A 22,794-nucleotide genomic window follows, 5' to 3' on the forward strand; every position below is an offset into this window, starting at 1 on the left:
ATCAGTCTCTTGTACCTGTAAAATCTCTAGTCAGCTCTCAAAGACCCAGATGCTGTTGACAACCTGGGGCCCGTTCTTCGTACCTCGCTAAGTAGGTTAGCCGGATTAGATTGTTGACGATTTCGCGTGATCCTGGATCAGTCGGTTCCCCGAAGCTCATCCGGGACTTGCTGTCATAGCAACAGAGCCGTAAGCGTAAACCTGCTCGGGAGCAGGTTTACTTTATGTAAACAGGATTAGATCGCGGCCACGCAGGTATGTCCGCTTCATTCATACGAAAGCAACAGCGATATTTTTCCACTGTTTCACCATAAATAAATATTATCAATGTAACTAAAGATAATGCAGCACTTGATCCTTTTATTGATGTCACACAGATACATACAGGTCATTTCCTAAAAAAGGGAAATGAACTATTAACATTCTATTACATGTATGTGATTATTACAGATGTAATTCATATTTCAGAGTAGTAATTGCAAATTACTTCGTGTAATCAAGATGAGAGACCACGGCTATAAAAGCGAAGGTGGATTTGGGAAGTCTGTCGCAGCCATGTCCTGTCCGTATACGCGACCAACCCATTGCGGAAGGTGCAAGATTGATAAGGAGAGTCCTCAGAATTCAGCGTATATTGCGGGACAGACAGGATCCTTTACCTCAGCGCGACAGTGTGCTCATAGAGAGATATCGATATTCCCGTGAGGGTATTATTCACTTAACCAACTTGTTGACGAGGGGGTGCAGGACCACCACCTGTCTTTTTTTCCTCTGCCCTTTTCTTGGTTGCTGTTATAAACAAACTAACAGAGTATTACAGGCCAGTATTACCTTGCCAAGAGACGCAAAGCAATCTAAGAGATAAATATTACCATTCTGTAGAATACTCCTGTATTCCACTTTTACTTGTTCCCATTTTCTTGTGGGTCCTGTTGTGGCTCTAATGTGAAAGGGGATATAATATAACATATTATAATATAATATAATGCCATATGATATTGGACAATATAGTGTCATATGATAGATCTACCCTACCGCCTACTGGTGTTGGCCAGAGGGGCCGATGGCGCGATATGGCAGCCTGGCTACAACCGTAGCTGCCTCCACCAGTGTGTGAATGTGGGAGTGAATGAATAGTGGTATCGTAAAGCGCTTTGGGTGCCTTGGAAAGCGCTATATAAACCCAATCCATTATTATTATTATTATTAAATTACCTACGAGTTTGATTTGTCAGCAACTTTCTGCCAGCCCCTCTCTCCTTGCTTTTGCAGCCTTTGCAGTGTTCTCTTGCGTTTTAATTAAACTCTGAAACTCCTGAAATCCCTCACTCATGAGTTCTTGCTCTGCTGCCGGAAAATACCGAGCGCGCTCCTTCGACATTTTCGCCGACCAATCAGCGGGTTGCCGATCAATGTTTCTACTATCGATGCGTAGCCCCTTTTACGACACCCAGTGATGTCACATTCCTGCGTCCAGCTGTAGTAATCGTCAACAGCAGGTGTGTTCGGGGAACCGGATTAGCGAGCTCACGGTTAGCGCGATGATTTGATCTTGGATGTGTCATTTGATCTTGGATGTAGTAAGCGACGTACGAAGAACGGGCCCCTGCTCGCCAAAGAAGTCTGGGAGGGTTTCATAATAGGACACTTCCCTATAACGCCTTTCCCCCTTTTTTTTTGTATCAGCCCACTGGGCATCACTGAGCATTCAGGGAAAAAGCACATCATCATAGATTTGTCTGCAACTCAAGGTAGTCTTATTCGAACATAAATTGCCTCATTCCCCGATTTTTCTCTTAAATGCTCAACAGTGAACCATGCCATTTCCCTTGTTAAAATGCAGAGGTGCATGTCTTTCAAAAGCCGACATCACAAGTGCCTTCAAAGTTCTGCTGTTCTTCTGTTCTCATCAAAGGTCTCTAACATCAGGCTCCAATTTTAACCTTTTAGCCTTCTTCAGGTTCCTGTGCTATTCAGAATTGACCTCTTCTTCAAGGAGATTGTCATCCCTGCTTAAGCGACTTCCACCCAGTCTTTGAAGACTGGCTCATCTTCTCCTCAAACAGAGGAAAACCAACCAATTGGGCAGCCCCCTTTCGATATTTTAATTCAAAATAATCTTGCCTTTAAGCCACTTTGACTTGCTGACCCATTTCCTCTACCTTAGAAAATCCCATCACGCATTACCTTCAGACCCTCTCTTCATCACCGAATCCGGCCACATCCCAACATATCATGGTTTCTTTCACACTTTTGCCAAGTTCTCTCGTTGTCTGGAATTTCTCCTAATCTCTTCTCTGGCCACTCCTTTCACATCAACGTCATTCTTTGTTCCATCCATCCATTCTCTCCGCTTATCCTTGTCCCGGATCTGGAGCCTAACCCAGCTACCATAGGGTGAGAGGCAGGATACACTGTACAGGTCGCCAGTCTGTCGCAGGACTAACACATAGAGACAGACAACCATTCACATTCACACCCGCATAGAGAGAAACTACACCAGCATGGGGAGAACATGCAAAGCCCTCAGGCAGGTGGTGGAATCAAACTCGGGACCTTCTTGCTGTGAGGCAACAGTGCTAATCACTGTGCAACCGTGCTGCCCATTAATTCTGTGAGATGAGCCTGGAAGATGGTGGTCGTAAATTTAGATTAAAAGGACGCCTTTCATATAGTGTAACTTGTTTTGACCAGCCACTTGTCTCAGATAAATAAATTAAATAAATTCAAATTTTATTTGTCACGTACACAGTCATACACAGTACGATATGTAGTGAAATGCTTGGACAACTGCTCGTGACCTAAAGAGAACAAAAAAGGAAAAGGCTATGAATAAGATAGGAAATAAATATGAAAAATTAAAAAGGGTAAATTTAACTAGGAAGGAATAAAATATAAATTAAGGTTAAAAATGAAATAACTGTACAACACAAATTAGAATGAAGGGTAAATTTAACTGGGAAGAATAAGATAAAGATAAATATATAAATTAAAGTTGAAAATAAAATAACTGTACAACAAAATACACAATACACAATATAGAACTATATAAGAATGTATGAAGAAATCTAAATATAAATAAATATATACACAATAACAGCAGCTGTACAAGTATTAACCGGAAATGAAGAATATAGTGACCAGTGTTGTGCAAAACCAAAGTCCAGTGTGTGTGTAAGAACCATATGTGTGGGTCAGTACTGTGTGGTGGTGTGATTGAGAGACCGTATCGCCTGCGGGAAGATGATATAACCCTTGCATGTATACACAAAATGCACTTTTTGAGATTTGATAATAGTGATGCTTAAAGTTGGTCGTGGGAAATAGTCCTTTAAAAAACAAACCAAATCTCAAAAATGTGATGAAAAAATACTGAAATATTTTTATAACTTCGTCCAATCCATGACATGATTTGTTCTGCTGATCTATTTATCTAACTTTTCATCCAATGTTATAATTTTTGTGAATTTCTTTTTCATATTCACCCAGGTCAGTGACAGACCCCAGAGACGGAAAGCGAGTTGCTCTCAAAAAGATGCCTAATGTCTTCCAAAACCTTGTTTCTTGTAAGAGGGTATTTCGTGAGCTGAAGATGCTGTGCTTCTTCAAACATGAGAATGTAAGTACATGACAATGTCACAATGGAGCTTATAGTTTCTTCTAGAAAGGAAAAAGAAATGTGTTTGCCTGCATGATTGCATTCAGCCTGAAAACAGACCACAGCTTTACCTCTGTTCTCAGGTGCTCTCTGCGCTGGATATACTACAACCTCCACACATTGACTACTTTGAAGAAATGTATCCTTTACTATTGATTTATTCAAAGATTATAACAAGATGCAGGGCCTACAGGAATTACATTTTAAAATCAGGTGTATGAAATTGCAGAGAATTGCATAAGAAATTTTCTTTAGGTCACATTGGGGGTGGCTGTAGCTCAGGTAGGGCAGGTCACTTACTAACCGGAAGGTTGGTGGTTCGATCCCTGTCTGCCTGCCAAATTATTTTGGGCAAGATACTAACCCCAAATTGCTCTGTGATGCACCCATAAGAGTATGAATGCGTGTGAGTGTTAGAAAGCACTTGCAGAAAAAGAGCAAAGAAAAAAATGTAAATGGGTGAATGAGACAAGTTGTGAAAAGTTATAAAAAGCACTTTGATTGCTCATAGTAGAGAAGTGCTCTATAAGAACCAGTCCATTTACCATTAAATAAAACAAAGTATGACTGAGGGTGTATTGAGTGCTGGCCTGATAGATAGCATCATGGCTAAGCTGGAAACCTGGACCCTCCATGGCCGATTGCCAAGACTACGTGAGATAACCTCTGTAGGTCTAGTAGAAGGTGTGAATGTAGCACAATCCCTACTGCAACCATCACTGAATCAGCTGATCTACACCACAGCTGCAGTGATCACTGAGCTGCTTGGCTATAAAATGAACAGTTACAAGGAGCATTACTCTCTGTGGAGAAGGTGACTAGAAGCCAAGAATAAGGTAGCACAGGGCCTGTAAAGAAAGGGGTGCCTAAGAAGTACAGCAAGCTGTCTTGGAAACTGCCAAGTAGAGGTATACCAGAGAAACAGAAGGCAGGAGAATAAACCAGCTGTACTGTACTGAGCCATCCAAGTGGCAGTGTAACAATGTAAGAACAGGCCCACCAAGAGTGGAGACGGAGCAAGACTGGAAGAGCATATGGGAGAAGGATGCAACCCATAACAATAAGGCTCAGTTGATAGTGAATGTTAAAGCCGACCACAGCAATCTCCCTGAACAGGGTCTGGTAGTCATCACAGGAAAGGGTCTCCAGTATGTAGATATGAACAGCACCTGGTCCTGACATGATTCATACCTACTGGCTGAAGAAGCTGACTGCACTCCATGAGCATCTGACAGCACTAATGGACCAGCTGCTAGTAGATGAGATATGTGGATTGGCTAACTGAAGCCCAGTCAGTCCTGATCCCCACAGTTGGATATTTTACAAGAAAGCCTATGACTCAACGCCCGACAAATGAATCACGGAACTATATAAAATCAACAGGGCCATAAGAGCCTTCGTCAGGAATTCAATGGGGATGTGGCAAACACTAGAGGCCAACTTCAAGCCAGTGGCACAAGTCAACATTAAGTGCGGGATTTACAAAGGAGATGCTCTGTCCCTATTGCTGTTCTGCATAGGCTTGAAGCCTCTCAGTGAGATCACTGACAAGACTGGCTATGGATACCAACTACACAATCCACCAGTCACCAGGTACCTCCGCTGCATGGATGACATCAACCTTTATGCCAGGTATGGACAGACAAACTGGTGATGGTTAACTAACCAGATATAGTAGTGGTGGAAAAGCAGAAGAAGATGGCCATAGTGATAGATGTAGCTATACCGAATAATGGTAACATCAGGAACAGGGAACACGAGAAGCTCAAAGTACTAAAGGTTGAGGGAAGGACTTGAGAAGATGTGAAGGACTTGAGAAGATGTGAAGGAAACAGTGGTCCCAGTGGTAACTGGAGCACTCATTGCAGTGACCCCCACACTAGGCGGGAGGCTCCAGCAAATCACAGGAACAACATCCATGATCTCTGTCTACAATAGCGCAGTCCTAGGAACAGCAAGGAACTGTGGAGGACTCTGAAGCTCCCAGGCCTCTGGTAGAAGACCTGAGTTTGAAGGATAATGATCGTCCAGAGGGCGAGAGGGGAATCACAATCACAGTGGTCACTGAGATGCCAAGTAACGACTCTCAGCCTTCGAAAGCCGCTTGAAGAGGTATACCAGAGAGATAAAATCAGCTGTACTCCCCTAAACCATCCAAGGTGCATTCTCAGTGGCAGGGGGAAAGCCCGACCAAGTCTGGAAAAGCAGCAATACTGGAAGAGCATATGAGAGGAGGATGCAATCCATAACAGCAATGCTCAGTGGCTAGTGGAGCTAAGAGCAGACAGCAGCAGTGGAAGAGCATATTAACTCGAAGGGTGGTGGTTCGATTCCCATCTGCTCCAGTCTGCCTGCCAAATTATTTTGGGCAAGATACTAACCGCAAGTTGCTCTCATAGGAGTATGAAAGTGTTTGAGTGTTAGAAAGCACTTACAGAAAAAGAGCAAAGAAAAATCATGGCGAGTCGGACTGCACCGGGCCCTGACATGATTAGTGCCTACAGGCTAAAGAAGCTAACTGTACACCATAAGCTGTTAACAGCACAAATGAACCAGCTGCTAATAATGGCACACACCCAGAATGGCTAATTGAAGGTCTGACAGTCCTGAATCTGCGTACTAGCATCTTGTACCATGCTGTTATGTGCTGGAAAATCTCTTTGCTCTGCCTGCACCTAGTGTCTTGCCTGGTGTGGTAGAGCACCAACACTGTGGATCTTGTGCTCAGAGCTTATTCCTGTTCTGCCATTATTAGTGCCTCTGTGCTGTCTTTCAGTCCAGCTTTGTCAAGGCATTGATGTTACTTGATATCAGCCACTTTTTCTATTTTACAGTGGTACATGCTGTGCTTGCCTGTCCTTCTTTGATGGTCCCACTTCTTGCTCCTCTTCTTTTTCGGGTTTCTGTTGTCTCAGATACTGACTCACATGAGCAGTTTTGCCCATCTTCCTGACTCATGGATCTTTGTTGTTTCATCCTGGATAGTGGTTCTGACATTCACTAAACCTCAGCCTCCTTCCTTACGCTTAGCATATAGTCTCAGGGTGCTGGACTTGGGGTAAAATGCTCCATGCATGGTAAGGAGCTTTCTTTTGCCTTTGCCCTTGGCTTCTATCTCTTTCTTTGGCTAGCTTATTTTCCCAATTGGGGTATCTGATCAAAGGCAGGATCTTGTTCTTGCCATTCTGCTGACTCCTCAGGACTTCTTACTTTCTGCAGGTACTTGGTGGTTGCAGATTTTGTAGCGGCCTCTTCATGGCTCCCATTTGCCTGTGAGATTAGGTACTTGTAGCTGTCCTTGATGTCTGCAATGTTGCCTCCTGGTAGTACAATCCCCTCAGTTTTGACTACTATCCCTTTCTTTGTTACATTTTGTTTCACTGACTACACTTCTCCAGTCCTAATGACACTGGAATTTCGTTGCTGCAGATCCTAGTGGTATGGATCAGTGAATCGATATCTTGTTCACTCCTGGCATGCAGCTTGAGGTCATCCATGTGGAGCAGGTGGCTCATGATTGCTCAATTTCTTAATCAGTATCCATAGCCAGTCTTGTCAAATATCGCACTGAGGGGTTTCAGGCGTATGTAGAACAGCAGTGGTGACAGATCATCTCTTGTGCTATTGTGTTGTTTGCCACTTCTTGATGAACGTTCTTAGGGTTTTGTTGATCTTATATATTTCTAGGCATTCTGGGATCCATGTGTAGGGCATTGAATCATAGGCTTTCTTGTAATGAGTCCAGGAGGTGCACAGATTGTTCAGTCTAGTCTTACAATCTTGAGTGACTGCTCCATCTACCAGTAGCTGTTGTTTTACCCCTCTGATGTTCCTGCCAGTTCCATTCTGTGCCCCACTCATGTATTGAACTATGTGCCTGTTCATCTTAGCCGCTATGATGCCTGACAGTTGCTTCCATGTTGTACCAAGGCAGGTTATTGGCTGATAGTTGTACTAGACCGGTGCCTTCTGGGGATGCTTGGGCATCAGGATTGTCCAGGCTTCAGTTAGCCATTCTGAGTGCATTTCACCCATTTGCAGCTGCTTAATTTATGTTGCCAGACGCTCAGAGGCCCTTTCTATGACGTCTGCCACTGTTACTGGATGTTGTTCATTGGGGGGTGCTGTAGTCTACTCTTGGCTCCACCAGCCTCTGAGCATTGTTGATATGGGTTACGTCTTTCTCCCACATGCATTTTCAGAGTTACTGTCTCCAGCCTCAGTGGGGCTGTTCTCATATTGTTACCCTGCTACTGAGAATACACCTTGGATGGAGTGGAGTATACCAGCTGTACTCCATGGAGTGGAGTACAGCTGGTTTATTCTCCTGGCTTCTAGCTCTCTGGTAAGCCACTTCAAATGCACCTTGAAGAGATAGTATACCTTGCCAGCAGCAGGCCAAAGCCCGTGAGTCTTTGTTTGGCAGGTTCTAAGGCCTGAGTTATGGGCAGCTTGCAGTACTTCTTAAGCATCCCTTTCTTCATAATAATTTTCTGCATCTTATTTATATTTAAACCAGTGTCTGACCCTGTATGTGTGGGGCCATTTACATGTTCCCTAACGTTAAAAGACTCTGTAAAGGTGTGTTACAGGATACGTCATCATCAATCAACTTGTACGTTTGAAATTAGGAGGAGACACAATTCCTAGGAGGCTTGCACCAGGAAAGGTATCCAGCGTAAAAATCTACTAAATCAAAATACCTGTGGTAACCCCCTTTAATTATTTTATTTTTTTTTGTGGTGATTCTGATTTCTGGAATTCATGGGAATTCTTTTTGCCCATCTGCCCAAGATGGAAATATGGTAAGGCCTTAAGGCTACGCAGAAAACAAAAGTGTGAATTAAGTTTAGTGAATTTTAACAAGTTTTGGTAACTGCAGGTATTTACACTCTGCAATGATCTGTTGTGTAATGCTTTTTCATTCCAAATACCCATACTTTATGTGAAAGAAGATGCCAGTTTACATTTTCATTTCTAGAATGCTGCTAGTGATTAACATAAGATAACTGGAAAGGTAAGAAAACAATGCAGTGATGCTGATGCCTAAACTCTATCTTAGAAAATAAAGCACATCTTTATTATAACTATACTGTCTTTCTCAGGTTCTCATTGAGATTTACTGTTTATGTTCTTGCACATATTTGTTTTTCTTTTAACCTTAATTCCTCTTGATCAGCTATGTAGTAACTGAACTGATGCAAAGTGACCTCCATAAGATCATTGTATCACCGCAGCCTCTGAGCTCAGACCATGCCAAAGTTTTTCTTTATCAGATTCTGCGAGGTAGGTCTTCTTTTCTTTCAGATATCTCTATGGTTACATTTATCCAAGTTCAGCCCATAGACTGGTCTCAAGCGTTGGTACTGATGAAGTTATACAGATTATACTCAAGGTTGAACAATAATACAGGACTCTTCAGAATTCTGCATCTCTTGACAACAACAGATTTGAAAACTAAATTAGTAATGAAATGTGACTAATTCAATGACCTTCAGTTTTAATTTAAGATTTTTATATGGGAAATCTTTATATTGTATTTTTAACAGAAGTCTAGTCATGAATGGAAACAGTTTGGCCTTGTTATTTCATGAAATATAGAGGTGCTCTCTATTTCACTTGGTGATAAATTTGTGAGTAGGATTTGTTGGTAGAGATTTTTGGAGTTTGAGGATTGGGTTTACACTAGGAAATTCCATAATAAAAGGAAAACCTTTACACCCTAAAGAGTTTAAGGCACTCAAATCACATAGGGGTGGGTTTACCTTTTTTTTTTTTTTTTTTTTTTTTTTTAAAATAGCTTTTTTGGGTCTCATAGCTTAAGAATGAGTACTGGGGATATTCACATTAATATTTCACAGTTGAGGAAAAAAGTACATTTACCATCTGTTTAAAAACTGCAATAAAAGCTACAAACCTATTTCCAAAAAAGTTGAGATGTTGTGTAAAATGCAATGACTTACAAACCTTATAAATTTATATTTTATTCACAATGGAACACGGAAAATATCACATGCAAAACTGTAGAAAATGTACAATTTTAACAAAAAATATTAGCTCATTTTAAATTTGACAGTTGTGGTCAAATGTTTACATGCACTCATGAGGATGGAGAATTCTGATATTGATTTCTGTAAACATCTTTTGTGTTTTTTGCAGGGTGAAGTGAATATACACTATACATCTTTTTTGAATTTAAAAAAAGAAAAAAAACCTGGGTGCACAAGTTTGACTTTATTTTTGATTTTCTCTAATCCACATACAATATAGAGGAACAAGTTGGTATGCCTTGACTGTTAAAGTTAAGACATTTTAGAACCTTCAGTGGAACGTATTAAAATGTTTGAGTGTATGTATATATTTGAGCATGCACGTATATACTTCACAGTATCTTTCCTGTTCCGAGAACTGTGCTCTTCTGGACAGATGTCTCAGGTGTTGTTTCTGAGATCTGAAAAATATGACCTAGAGCCACTCATCCAACTTGGGTGTCACTACACCGAGTGCTCAGATTACCACAGGGACAGCTATTCACTTCACCTTCCACATCTTCTCAGCCCTTGGTACTTCTTGAGCTTCTCGTGTTCCTTTTTCCTGATGTTGCTATCACTCAGCGTAGCTATATCTATCACTATGGCTGTATTAATCTGCTTGTACACCGCTAGAGTGTCTGGTTACCCATCACCAGTTTGTCTCTCTGTACCTGGAAGTCCCTAAGGATCTTAGCTTATTCCTATGCTGCCATTATTAGTGCCTCTCTGCTGTCTTTCAGACCAGCTTTTTCATCCAGGAATCTGATCTGCCCGTGGTACATTAGCAGCCTAGTACTAGTGTACCTCCATGATGATTTTTTTCCTCTTCTTTCTCGGATTTCTATTGGCTCAGGTATTTCCTAAGCACATGAGCAGTTTTGCCCATCTTCCTGACTTTCGATCTTTTGATCTTTGTTGTTTCATCCTGGATAGTGGTTGTGACATTCACTAGGCCTCAGCCTAGTGAATGTCCACTTTCCACTTAGCATACAGTCTCAGGGTCCTGGACTTGGAGTAAAACGCTCCATGCATGGTAAGAAACTTTCTTTTGTCTTTTTCCTTGGCTTCTATCTCCTCCTTTGGTCAGCTTATTTTCCCAACAGGGTATCTGATCACAGGCAGGACATTGGTGTTAATTGCCCCGGATCTTGTTCTTCCCATTCTGCTGACTCCTCAGGACTTGCTTTACTTTCTGCAGGTATTTGGAGGTTGCAGATTTCCTAGTGGCCTCTTTATGGCTCCCATTTGCCTGTGGGATTAGGTACTTGTAGCTGTCCTTGATGTCTGCAATGTTGCCTCCTGGTAGTACAATTCTCTCTGTAACAAATAAGGGGATAGTAGTCAGAACTGACTACACTTTTCCCAGTCCTAACGGCATTAGAATTTCGTTGTTGTAGATCCTACTGGTATGAATCAGTGTATCTATAGGGGTGTCCAAATTCATAGGCTGCATCCTCCTGAGGACCCGGCCTTCGCGGTCGTCCTCCAAAGGCCGGCTAGGCCGGAAGTGAGCGACTGTGAAATTGGACGGTCTAGCCTTCAGTTTTGCATCACCAGCTGTCTCGGTGGAGTTTAATAAACTTGGCTGTCTGCTCCTTTCTGTCTATAATATAACAGGACACTGGCATAAATTCTCGATCATCTCACACTTCTGTTTAATCAGTTCTCTGTTTGGCGTTTATTTAGCTGTGTGAAAACTATAACTTTAATCTCAGCCAAACCGATTTACTCATGAACAAATAAAACACTGAAAAAGCCAAACAATAACACTGTTAAGTTATCTAAGTGACTTATATATCATGTTTAACCTGAGTAGCGAAAGGTGGGTTGTGCGGGGAGTTCGCTGTTATCGCCCCGGCTAGCTATCGAGCTGCTGGGTAACAGACGTCTCCGAAAATGTCAGAGCACTTTTGCAAATATGTGATGTCTTGATAAACCCAGCAGATATTTGAAGTTGCACAGCCACATTCTTGCCTGAAATATCATAAAAGTTTAATTTGTGACCCAGAAAGAGTAATATTAAAACTTAGTAGCAACTGCCATTGTTAGAAACTGGAATTTCTATGAATTCTGGGATATGGTGGGCCACAAAGGATACATCCGCGTTTGTCGGGTGCATTCGGAGGAGTCTACAAATTCTGACAGCCTTGGCGCGTCACTGTGAGGTAATCGGTCTACAAATGCGGCCTCAGGAGGATGCAGCAGATGAATTTGGACACCCCCTTTGTCTTGCTTACTCCTGGGATGCAGCTTGATGTCATTCATTTGGAGCAGTTGGCTGATGATTGCTCAGTTCCGAAGTCAGTGTCTGTAGCTTGTAGGTCTTGTAAATGATCTCACTAAGGGGTCTTTCCTATGTAGAACAGCAGTTGGGACAGATCTCTCCTTGGTAGCTCCTACACGTGATGTTGACATGTTCCGTGGGTTGACCTCTAGTGTTGTTTGCCACATCCCCATTGAATTCCTGATATTGTATAGTTCTAGGCATTCCAGGATCCATGTGTGGGGCATCGAGTCATAACGCCTTTCTGCAGCTCCAGTAGTTTTGCTAACTTCCCTCTGCACTACATTGATCTTCGCCCCTAGTCTCCTTCTCCATAGGGGATGGTGATCCTGTTGGCTGTTCATCTTATAGCCAAACAAAAAAGTGATCACTGTTGTCGTGATGTAGATCTGCTGATTCGTTTTGGTAATGGCCATTTTAGGGATTTTCTGTAATGCTGCATTCTTCTAGTAGACCTTCAGAGGGTATTTCATATAATCTTGGTAATTGGCCAAGGGTTAGGTTTTCCAGGTTCGCCATGATCCTATCTCTCAGGTCAGCTGCTCTCGCACTCAATGCACCTTCAGTCATTTTTTGGGGGCTTGGTATGTAATTTTGGGTCGGGGTGATGATGATAGGGAGGAGGCCCTGGGGTAGACCTAGGACACGCTGGAGAGGTTATATCTCTCGGGCTGGCCTGGGAACGCCTTGGTGTTCCCCCGCATAAGCTAGAGGAGGTGGCTGGGGAGAGGGAGGTCTGGGCTTCTCTGCTTAGGCTGCTGCCCCCGCGACCTGGCCCCGGATTAAGTGGAAGAAGATGGATGGATGGGTGATGATGATAGCAGTTGCATCTTCCGAATATGAGCAGTTTTTCTCTGGGAAGACAACACTAGATGCAGAACTGTGTCTAAGATTACATGCTTATGATCAGTAGGGCTGGGTAACGTCACTGATTTCTAGAATCGATTCAGATTCACAAGGTCCCGAATCGATTCGATCCACGATTCGGTTTGATTCGATTTTAATCTGGGAAATTTTGTCTCAGTCAGAAATATTATAATTTTGATCACATATCAGTACATTTCCATATTTTTATATCTATAAAAAGAAAGCTGACACTTGCAAGACTTTATCAAAAGTGTAAGCATCACAGCCGATGCCTTTGTGTCAAAGTAACTGAGGATAAAACACAGAAAAACATGAAGGCGACTTTTATAGCAGATAACCTTAAAAATGTTCTGCAGTAGATCAAAAATGAAAGAAAGTCATTAATCAAAATATGAACATTACCTGATGCTGCTGAAGTGAAGCAGAGCAAAGTTACAGAGGTTTTATTAGAGACGCAGCTAAGCGTTTTGCAATTTTGCATAATTTTAAAAAGTTTAAATTTGTTCAGTAGCCTATTGAACAGCAGAAATGAGGCTTTCTTTTCAGAAGTAAGTAAAAGGGAAAAGAAACAACAGTTGACTTGCGCGTAATAAGCAGGCGGATAATGCAGAAAAAAGATTTTTGGATGGGGAACCTGTTCTTGAAGTACAGAGAGAAAGAGAGAGACCGCGAGCTCTGCATGAAGTGTGATTTTTATCGTGGTGGAAGCAAAACAGCAAACTAAGAGGGCATTCATGACGATGTTTATGTGATGCAAAATGTGAAGTGTAGTTTGGATCTTCTCTTGTTGCTGGTTCAGTCAATATTGTTTGGAGAGAGATTTAAAAACCTGCAGCTTCTGAATCTAGTGCAAAAGGGGCGTAAACACAAAGTGCCGACCTGCTGACGGATCAGAATCAGTGAGCTGTTGGCTTTCAGCCCTTTGTGTTTACGTCTTTGTGCAGACTCTGTGTACCTGCTCTCATTTATTGTTTTAGATGTTTGGTGGTTGTTGAAATTTTGTGAGGTTTAACCTGAGATTCTGGTGTTTTGGGCAAAATAAATTTATATTTATCGATCGATCGATTCAGGATTTTAATGAATCTATTTCACGTTATGCAAGCTAGAATTGATTTTAATCGATAATCAAAACCCACCCCTATTGATCAGTAGTAGATTAGACAAAAAAGTTTTTAGATAAACCGAGAGTAAAAACTAAATCCGGTGTGTGGCCACAATTATGTGTGGGCCGGTAACATGTTACACTAAATTAAATGCCTTTGCAATGTTAAGAAATTCTGTCACAGTGCAGTTAGAGGGATCATCAATATGTAAATTAAAGTCACCCACCAAATTGATTTTATCTAAATTAACAGTAACAGATGAGAGGAGATTAGGGAATCATTAATTCAAGAAATTATTGCAGGATTTGGAGGTCAATAAATTACAATATAGCAACCTGGATATTCACATCGAATTTTATAAGATAGTAATTCAAAGGAATTAAAATAACAGGATTAAACTGCACACAATATAGATAATTCTTATAATTATCTAAATGGTGTTAACTTGGTGGACAAAGTTTTGAGGGGTAACAGGCAACAGTTGCCTGGTTTGAAAATGTCTAATTTTTAAGGGATGACAAAATTGTAGGAATGATTTGTTAGATAAGGATGTACTGTTAAAGGGGGTAATAATTGCAGGAGAGACAGGCTTAAGAGGAAGAGGCTTACAGCGCATAGTAATTAGATTACTGAGTCTGGTTGTACAAATACTGGCAAAGACTTTTTTAAATTTATGCGTTATAATCAATGGAATTGGTAAAGATGAATACTTTAGAACTGAGAAAACAGGTGAAGTAGCAGTATAATAGTGGTTATGCAGTTTAGTAGTGAAATGCTTGTTTAGTAGTGATGGCAAGAAAATATCAGTTCTAGTGACGGAGTCGCAGATAGCGAGATTTTCCCTCATGCTTTAGGGGTCCTACATGAGTGAAGGATTAATTCAGTACTTGAACCTCAGTGGTTCTGGATGAAGGTGATCTTGTTTAAAAAGTCAATGACCCAGACTGTTGAACTTTATGTCACCATAACAGGGGGGCAGCAGCGGACCACAGTTAATGGATTGCTTTCTGGTGTTCTGCAGACTTTCCACAAGGTGCATAAAGTCTTGTTTGAGGGTCTCTGACTGACGTAGTGCTGACATTGAAGAGACGCTGTGGTGAGTTTCAACGGCTGAAGAGAGGTCTGAGTAATATTCTTCATACCGGCTCTTAGGATAGCAAAAGATATGGTCGCCAAGTGTTGAACCATAAAGGTGCCAACAACGATCACTTTAGGTAGACACGGCCTTGAGGAGGTGGTGATGGGTAGCTTGGGGGCATGACCACATGTGGGCTCTGAGATGCGGCTGTGGGGGCAGCAGGAGCAGCATCAGCAGCACCTGGCAGTGAAAAATGCTGATGCCTGAATTCTAGAAGAGGGAGACATCTAGGTGTCTGCGCTGGAGCCAGGCAGCCTGGAGGAGTAGTGGCAAGGAAACCCAGGGCACTGCCGGGTCCTGCACATTTTCCAGCGGGTAAAATTTGTTCACCAGCTGAATAACCTCTGGGTGTAGACAGACCGGGCGTCTAGTCAGCTGCAGCCCTTTACCAGGAACCACGACTGCGACTTGCAGTGTGTGAAGCAGACTTCAGACTGGCTTTGCCCCATGGACATGCTACATTTCATCAGCCAGAGCCAGGAGATTGGCTGTTATGACTGGCTGTCCTCCAGTGGTGGCAGAACCAGACCAGGGGAATGTGGCATCACAGGGAGCTCCCGAGACAGAGCACTGGGTGGAGTTGCACCTGTCGATGTTGGCACAGCAGGAGATCCATAGGGAAGCCAGTGCTTTGCTTGTGTGGTGGCCACAGATGAAATCTGTGAAGCTCATCCTTCATAAGTTCCTGCTTCAGTCGCCAGATATCCTTTTGTAACTGTAAGTATGCTGGTAGGCAATGACCATAGCTTGAGGGCAGCAAACAGCTGACAGACAGGGTAAAAGCAGGAGATGAACCAATTCAGCATGCTTCAGTGTGTGTGGGTCAGCAGTGGTGGCACTGTAAGAGGTGAAAGGGTGCCAACCAGTTTCAAAAAGAAATTATGTTTCAAAAACCATTCAAGATTTTGTGAATCCAAGAAACTATTCAACACTGCTTTTGAAATGGCCAGCTGGTTCACCAGCTGACACTCAGGGCAGGACACACCATCGGCACACGTCTCCCCCCCCCGGCCAATAAAATCGGAGCACTAGTCACCTCAGTTTTTCCATATCTCATATGCCCCACCTTGGAGTTCTGAGCTGGCTTTTTGACACCAGCAACTGGGTGTGTTCTTCTTCTGTGTGAGTGTCACGACTCACTTGATACATTTAGTCTCTAATAAACACAAAATGCAAGTAGATCAGTGTTATGTCAGGGTCATGTTCTTGACAGTTTTCATCATTTGGTCGTTGGCTGACCAGAGTGTCATCACAATATTGCTCTAGTAGAAAATCTCTCTTGGAGTGAACTATTGGAGCCAGTGGGGCCTCCTGAGAAGCCCCCGCTGTCTCATCCTCCCCAGAGTCGGCAATGTACACCTAGCGTCACCACTGAGCGCATTGCAGACACTACACACCCCTATCAGTGGTGAACGTATCTCCACACACTGCCCCAACAGATTATTAAACCCTGGCCAATCTGTCTTCCCAGTTAAGGGATGCGTTAGGCAAGCGCTAATCCCGACTTTGACTCTGTTATATTTTAGTTGTAGCGGCACTATCCGTTCTGGACCGGGGAAAGGTGTTTGAGGGTTAGCAATATAGAACACCTGTACCACCTCTTAGCAAGCATACTGACGCGAGTGTCTCGGCTGCCTCCGCCAACAACTGTGCTCTACCATGCCTGGTTGGGTATGGCACCACTATAAAAAGGAGTGGAGGCACACGTACATGTACGAATATATATGTACAGTTGGTGAAAAAGTGTTTGCCCCCTTCCTGATATCCTAGGGTTTTGCATATTTGTCACACTTACATGTTTCAGATCATCAAACAAATGTTAATATTAGACAAACATAACCCAGGGTAATACAAAATGCAGTTTTTAAATGATGATTTCATTGATTAAGGGAGAAAAGTTATTCAAACCTACTTGGTCATGTTTTTAAAAAAAAAATAAAAAAAATTGCCCCTCTTGTTAAATCATTAAATAACTGTTATTAACTACTGTGACACAGGACCCACATACAGACACTTCTGGGTTGTGCTTATAATTGTGCTTTATTCAAAACAATGTCTCTTCTCCTGCGGTTTCTGGCACCAGCCTCAGGCGCTGTCATTCCGTTGCTCCCAGTGTGTGTGTCCTCTTCTCCTCACTGCCAAAGACATAAGACAGGTCTCCCTCGTTAAACAGTCCTGTGCACCTGTTCCCTCCCCGCCTCCGTGCCGCCCTGTGAGCTCACTGCGTCACCCCTTCTCTGCAGCAGGCCAAAGACCGCACCCCCACCACACCACGTTTTGGAAAGCTGAGCTCAGCTTCACAAAGCACACTCAGGTGTGATTGAATGAAGAATGAAGAAATCACTTATATAGAACGTGTCTGACAAAGTGAAGAAGGCTAAAACATTTCAAAAAGTGTTTTAGCCTTCGTTAGACCATTGTGCCATGATCTAACGAAACACCTGAGGTACAAAGTTACTGACGTCTGGAAAGGGTTACAAAGCCATTTCTAAGGCTATGGGACTCCAGTATGCCGTAGTGAGAGCCATTATACCAAATGGAGAAAACTTGGAATGGTGGCAAAGTTTCCCAGGAGTTACTGGCCTACCAAAATTAGTCCAAGAGCACATTGACGAGGTCCAGGCCACAACAACTGAGATTCTTTTTTTTTTTAAATTGAACAACAATAAAAAAAAAACGCAGGCTTTACATGTCTCAACTAAGGTCAGAGTTCATGATTCAGGAAAAAAAAGACTGGGCAAAATGGAATTGGGAGAGTTCAAGGAGAAAACCACTGCTTCCCAAAAACAACACAAATACTCGTCTTTTATTTGCCAAAAACATCTTATTGATCCCCAGGACTTTTGGGAAATTACTCTGTGGACTGACAAAGTAAAAGTTGAACGTTTTGGAACGTTTGAGTCCCATTACATCTGTAATAAAAGAACACAGCATTTTAGAAAAAGAACTTCATAGCAACAGTAAAATGTGTTGGTCATAGTATAATGGCCTGGGGCTGTTTTGCTGCCTTAGTACCTGGAAAACCTGCTGCAGTAAATAAACCATGAATTCTGCTGTGTACCAAAACAAACTGAAGGAGAATGTCCAGCTATCTATTCTTGACCTCAGGCTGAAGTGGACTTGGGTTATGCAGTGGGACAATGATCCAGAACACATCAGCAAGTTGACCTCCGAATAGCTTAAGAAAAACAAAATGAAGAGCGGCCTAGTCAAAGTCTTGACCTGAATCTGATTGAAATGCTGAGGAATGACCTTAAAAAGGCACTTCATGCTTGAATACCCCCCAGTGTGGCTCAGTTACAACAATTCTGCAAAGATGAGTGGGCCAAAATTCCTCGACAGCACTGTAAAAGACTCATTGCCACTTATTGCCTTTTTCATGGAACACAAAATCGGTTCACAATTTAAAGGTGTTCTGCAGCAGTGGAGGTTGATCAAACCTTGAAAGCTGGTGCTACTAATTCGTACATGTTTTCCAGCTTTTTTAGATAACGTGCAACCCCCTCTGTCTGCTTAAAAGCAGTGTTGGAACACACTGTGGTACCATACCGTTGTGACCATCATTTGAGCAGTATTGTACTTCAGAAAGTAGTGTGTTGCTACAAAAATGTTGCGAAAAAGGCAATTAACAATGGAAGAGAGACAGAACATCATAACAGTTAAAAATGTAGGTCTTTCCTACACAGAAAGTGCACAGAAAGTCAAGGCGTCAGTAAGTACAGTTTCCTTCAAAAGGCACTCGGAAGCTGGGGCAATTCTGACAGGAAGAGGTCTGGCAACCCCAAAGCCACAACTGAATCACAGGACAAGTTTCTGAGAGTTAACAGCTTGCATGACTGGTGGCTCATAGGACAACAGCTTCAAGCACAGCTTAATAGTGGTCGTAGTAAACAAGTCTCAGTTTCAACCATGAAGAGAAGACTTCGAGCTGCAGGTTTGACAGGACGAGTTGAGGCAAGAAAGCTGTTGCTAAGATGTCAGAATAAGACAAAGAGGCTTGCCTGGGCCATGAAACACCGCCATTACTGATTACTGAAGAATGAAAGAAGGTATTGATGAATCAAAACTTTAAATGCATGATCTTTGCACATCATTGAGTAGGCAAAAGGATGGTTCCACAGTGTGTAGCATCAACTGTCAAACATGGAGGGGGAAGGTGTGGTGATCTGGCGCTGTTTTGCTGAATCCAGGGTCGGTGACCTGTACAGAGTGAGAGGCACCCTGAAACAAAACGGCTACCACAGCATTTTGCAGCCCCCAAAGGTGGCTAATTAGATGAGTCAAAAGTTTAGAACACATTTTGGTCTATAAATTCATTCTTTTTTTTGACTCCAACTGCTATTTGTACTATGCTTTTATTTCAGAGTGCAATGACACATTAAGCGGCATAATTTTCAATAAAAAAAAAATAGAAAAATTGTAGTGTTCTAAAACTTTGGCAGGTTTTGTCTGGCTACTTTTTTTTTTTTTTTTAGCTTTTTTATTTTGGGTGTTTATAGCAAAGTGAAATCTAACCTTTCTATTCTTGAGGCTAATAAATGGCTTGCACCTTGGAGGTGAACCCTCTGCATTTACTTTCATGCAGTCTTCTCTTTACAGTAGACTCGGATACTCCTATCTCGTTTAGTGTTGTTCACTTTTTTTGGCTGTTGTAAAGGAGTGTCTCTTCACCATGGAAATGATTCTGTGATCATCCATCACTGTTGTCTTCCGTGGACGTCCGATACTTTTTGCTTGCTGAGTTCACCAGTGCTTTCTTTGGTTTTCAGGATGTACCAATCTATAGATTTTGTCACTCGTAATATTGTAGCAATTTTTTAATGTTTTTTTTTTTTTTCTTTCCTCTTTGCACCTTAAGGGACGGCTTGTTTCAAATGCATGGAGAGTTCATTTGACCACATGTTGTCTGTTCACAGCAAATCATCCAAAAATCATCCAATTTCAATATGGATGCCCTCAAATAAAAGCTCAGAGGCTACACATTATGTCCATCTCTATCATATACCTATATTTGAAATATATTTCAATAAACTGGTTAAAAAACAAAGTTTGTGTCAGTGTCCAAATATATGGACCTAACTGTGTGTGTGCGCGCGTATATGTGTATAAAATTGCTTTTGACTTTGTGTGGATTAGAGAAAAAAAAACAGATCAATTCACACCCCACCCCAAGTCAAGTAAAAATGTTTGCTATGTACACATTCCACCCTTTAAAATAAACAGTTCACTGGAGTCATCAAAATGAGTTTGTGGCTCAGGACATGGAGCAAGTCATCTACTTGGAAGGTTGTTGGTTTGATCCCTGGCTGGTCCAATCTGCGTGCCAAATATCCTTGGGCAAGATGCAAACTTACTCTTTGATGCATCCACCAGAGTGTGAATGTTAGATTAAAAAAAAAAACCCACTTAAGCATATAAAAAAAAGTTTTGAGTGCTCACGTAAAGTACTATAGAAGGACCAGTCCACATGTACACTTTTGACCACAATTATATGTTGCTTTAAAACCTGTATATCTTTCAGGTTTTTAGATGCTTCCCATCTCATAGGCACTAATGCCATCAGAGATGTAGACTGTGAACTGAGGAGTGATTTTTTTTCTTCTTCTGTGTGTTAAAAGCCGGTCAGCCTCTTCCCTCTTTAGTCTGGAGGATGCGGTGTGCATATTCTCCAAAAAGAATTCCAAAAAGCATCCAGTATCGGTGTTTAGCCATGTCCCTTAAGCACATATTTCTTTACTTCTCAGAAACTCTGCTAGTCTTTCATGTTACTAACCAGTTGCTAGTTGACCTAATTAATTGTAAAATTTTTCTCAAGCTATTTTTTTTTAGTATCAGATACTTTTCCAGCTTTTTGTTCCTTACTGTTGCAGCTTTTGAGGGAAGTTGCTGCCATCAAATTCAAAATTTGGTAATATTTTCATAAAATTGTGCATGTATGTCTTTTTAAATATTTGCTGTTCTATTGTGAATAAAATGTGTTTCCAAGTTGCAAATAATTGCATCTTTTACTTTTTAAATAGTTTTGACATAACTCAAATAAGACATCGCCTACCATTTTGAAATTGATACCATAGGTACATCTCCAAAAAGTCGCAGATGAGTTTGAATCTCAGATGACAAAACTTGTGAATTTGATAGCTTAAGAAGCCTTTTCACATTTATAACATAGGTCAATCTACTAGGAGCCTGAAAGCTTTCAGTATTTTTGCAATTTTGTTTATTTAACTCCCAGTCCAAGTGTCACAATCTAAAGCCAAGACGTTGCTTTGTCTTAATGATTTTTCTGTAAGCAACGTTGAGCATTGATATTATCGATATCAGAAGGAATTCTGGCTGGCAATTATAAAATATAGGTAATATAAAGGTTTTTCATATGCTATAATGAATTACAAAACAAATAAACATCTATCCCACATTGTTATATTTCTCTTAAAACTTTAACAAGTTTTTCAGAACAATAATCACCATCCTTTGGGTGGTGCTCGCACTTGGTGTTGGCTCTTTCTCTGATAGAGTATCACTTCTTGTTCCTGTTCCAGTGCACAGTGGTATTTTCGTTTATATCACTCTTTTGATTCATTCTCTAATTGTTTTCACAGTATTTACTCACTATGTCTTTAAGGATTGCTTAGCTTAGCTTAGCTTGCAGTGGACTCGTTAGCAGCATGGCCTCTTCACCTGTCCCTCCTACACTTTCCTTCTCATTGTGTCAGATGTTTAGTTACTATTCAGTCTCCTTTGGTAATAACGATCCTTGTAATAAATATAGCCTTTTTGCAGCTCTGGAGGCCAGGATCACTGAATTGGAGACCCAGCTTCACAACCTTGAAAAACAAATAGCTAGCCAGGGCCCTGTAGTCGGTTCAGCCGAAGGTAGTGTAGGCCCCGTTAGCTCTCCCCTGGCAGATTATTCCAAGCAGCCGGGAAAACGGGTTATCTGGGTGACATCACCCATTCATGTGTATAATTGATGTTCCCCACTCAATGACACACCCAATTGTCTTCCAGCGTCCAGAGAAGGCAACAGTGAAGGAAATTTAAAACTGCTGGCTAAGGGTAAATGTAAATTCCATAAAATTATACTTCATGTCGACAATAACACCCAGTTACATCAATCGGAGGTCACTAAAATTAATATTGAGTCCATGTGTAACTTTGCAAAACAATGTCGAACTATTAATTTTTTGTGGTTCCCTCCCCAATTGGAATTACATGTTTAGCACGTTCGTCTTAAACTGACGGCTGCCTGAGAGGTGTCCAAAAAAGACGTAGGCTTTATAGATAATTGGATAACCTTTTAGGGGAAACCTAGTTTTATTAGGAGAGAAGACATTCATCCCACTTTGGATGGAACAGCTCTCATTTCTAAAAATCTGGCCATATTTGAGCCAAACATTCCTTTAACATTAACTACTTCATAACTTCTTCACAAATAAAATTTTAACCATTAAAAAAAATTACTCATAACCATTTTACAGACGTACAACTGCTTTGATATTTATTTAGACTCTTTTTCTCCAATTGATATTTCAATTCAATCTTTAACTTCAGCAATTATTTCCTCCAAACCATAAAGGTGTCTTTTACACCTCATTCTTACAAGACTGCTCAAAATCAAAATCAATGTTTAAATCTTAAATATGATCAACCTATCTCTATTAATCGGCTATTTACCACAGGCCTTAACGCTGGCAGTGGTTAACCATTACTTA

At 41.5% G+C, this 22,794-nt stretch overlaps 1 protein-coding gene across 2 annotated transcripts in view; it reads left to right on the forward strand.

Annotated features, from left to right (window-relative positions):
• nlk2 (nemo-like kinase, type 2) overlaps window positions 1-22,794 on the forward strand; it is a 63,319-nt gene that overhangs the window by 17,657 nt on the left and 22,868 nt on the right. For both annotated transcript variants that reach the window (XM_085371365.1, XM_085371364.1), the window contains exons 2-4: window positions 3,490-3,619; window positions 3,742-3,797; window positions 8,838-8,944. In XM_085371365.1, coding sequence (XP_085227491.1) covers window positions 3,490-3,619; window positions 3,742-3,797; window positions 8,838-8,944 — 293 coding nt within the window. The remainder of the gene's footprint in view (window positions 1-3,489; window positions 3,620-3,741; window positions 3,798-8,837; window positions 8,945-22,794) is intronic.

This window comes from Diplotaxodon limnothrissa, linkage group LG14 (assembly GCF_057381915.1).
Source record: "Diplotaxodon limnothrissa isolate DT_005_m linkage group LG14, D_limnothrissa_male_GT1.1, whole genome shotgun sequence".
NCBI lineage: Eukaryota > Metazoa > Chordata > Actinopteri > Cichliformes > Cichlidae > Diplotaxodon > Diplotaxodon limnothrissa.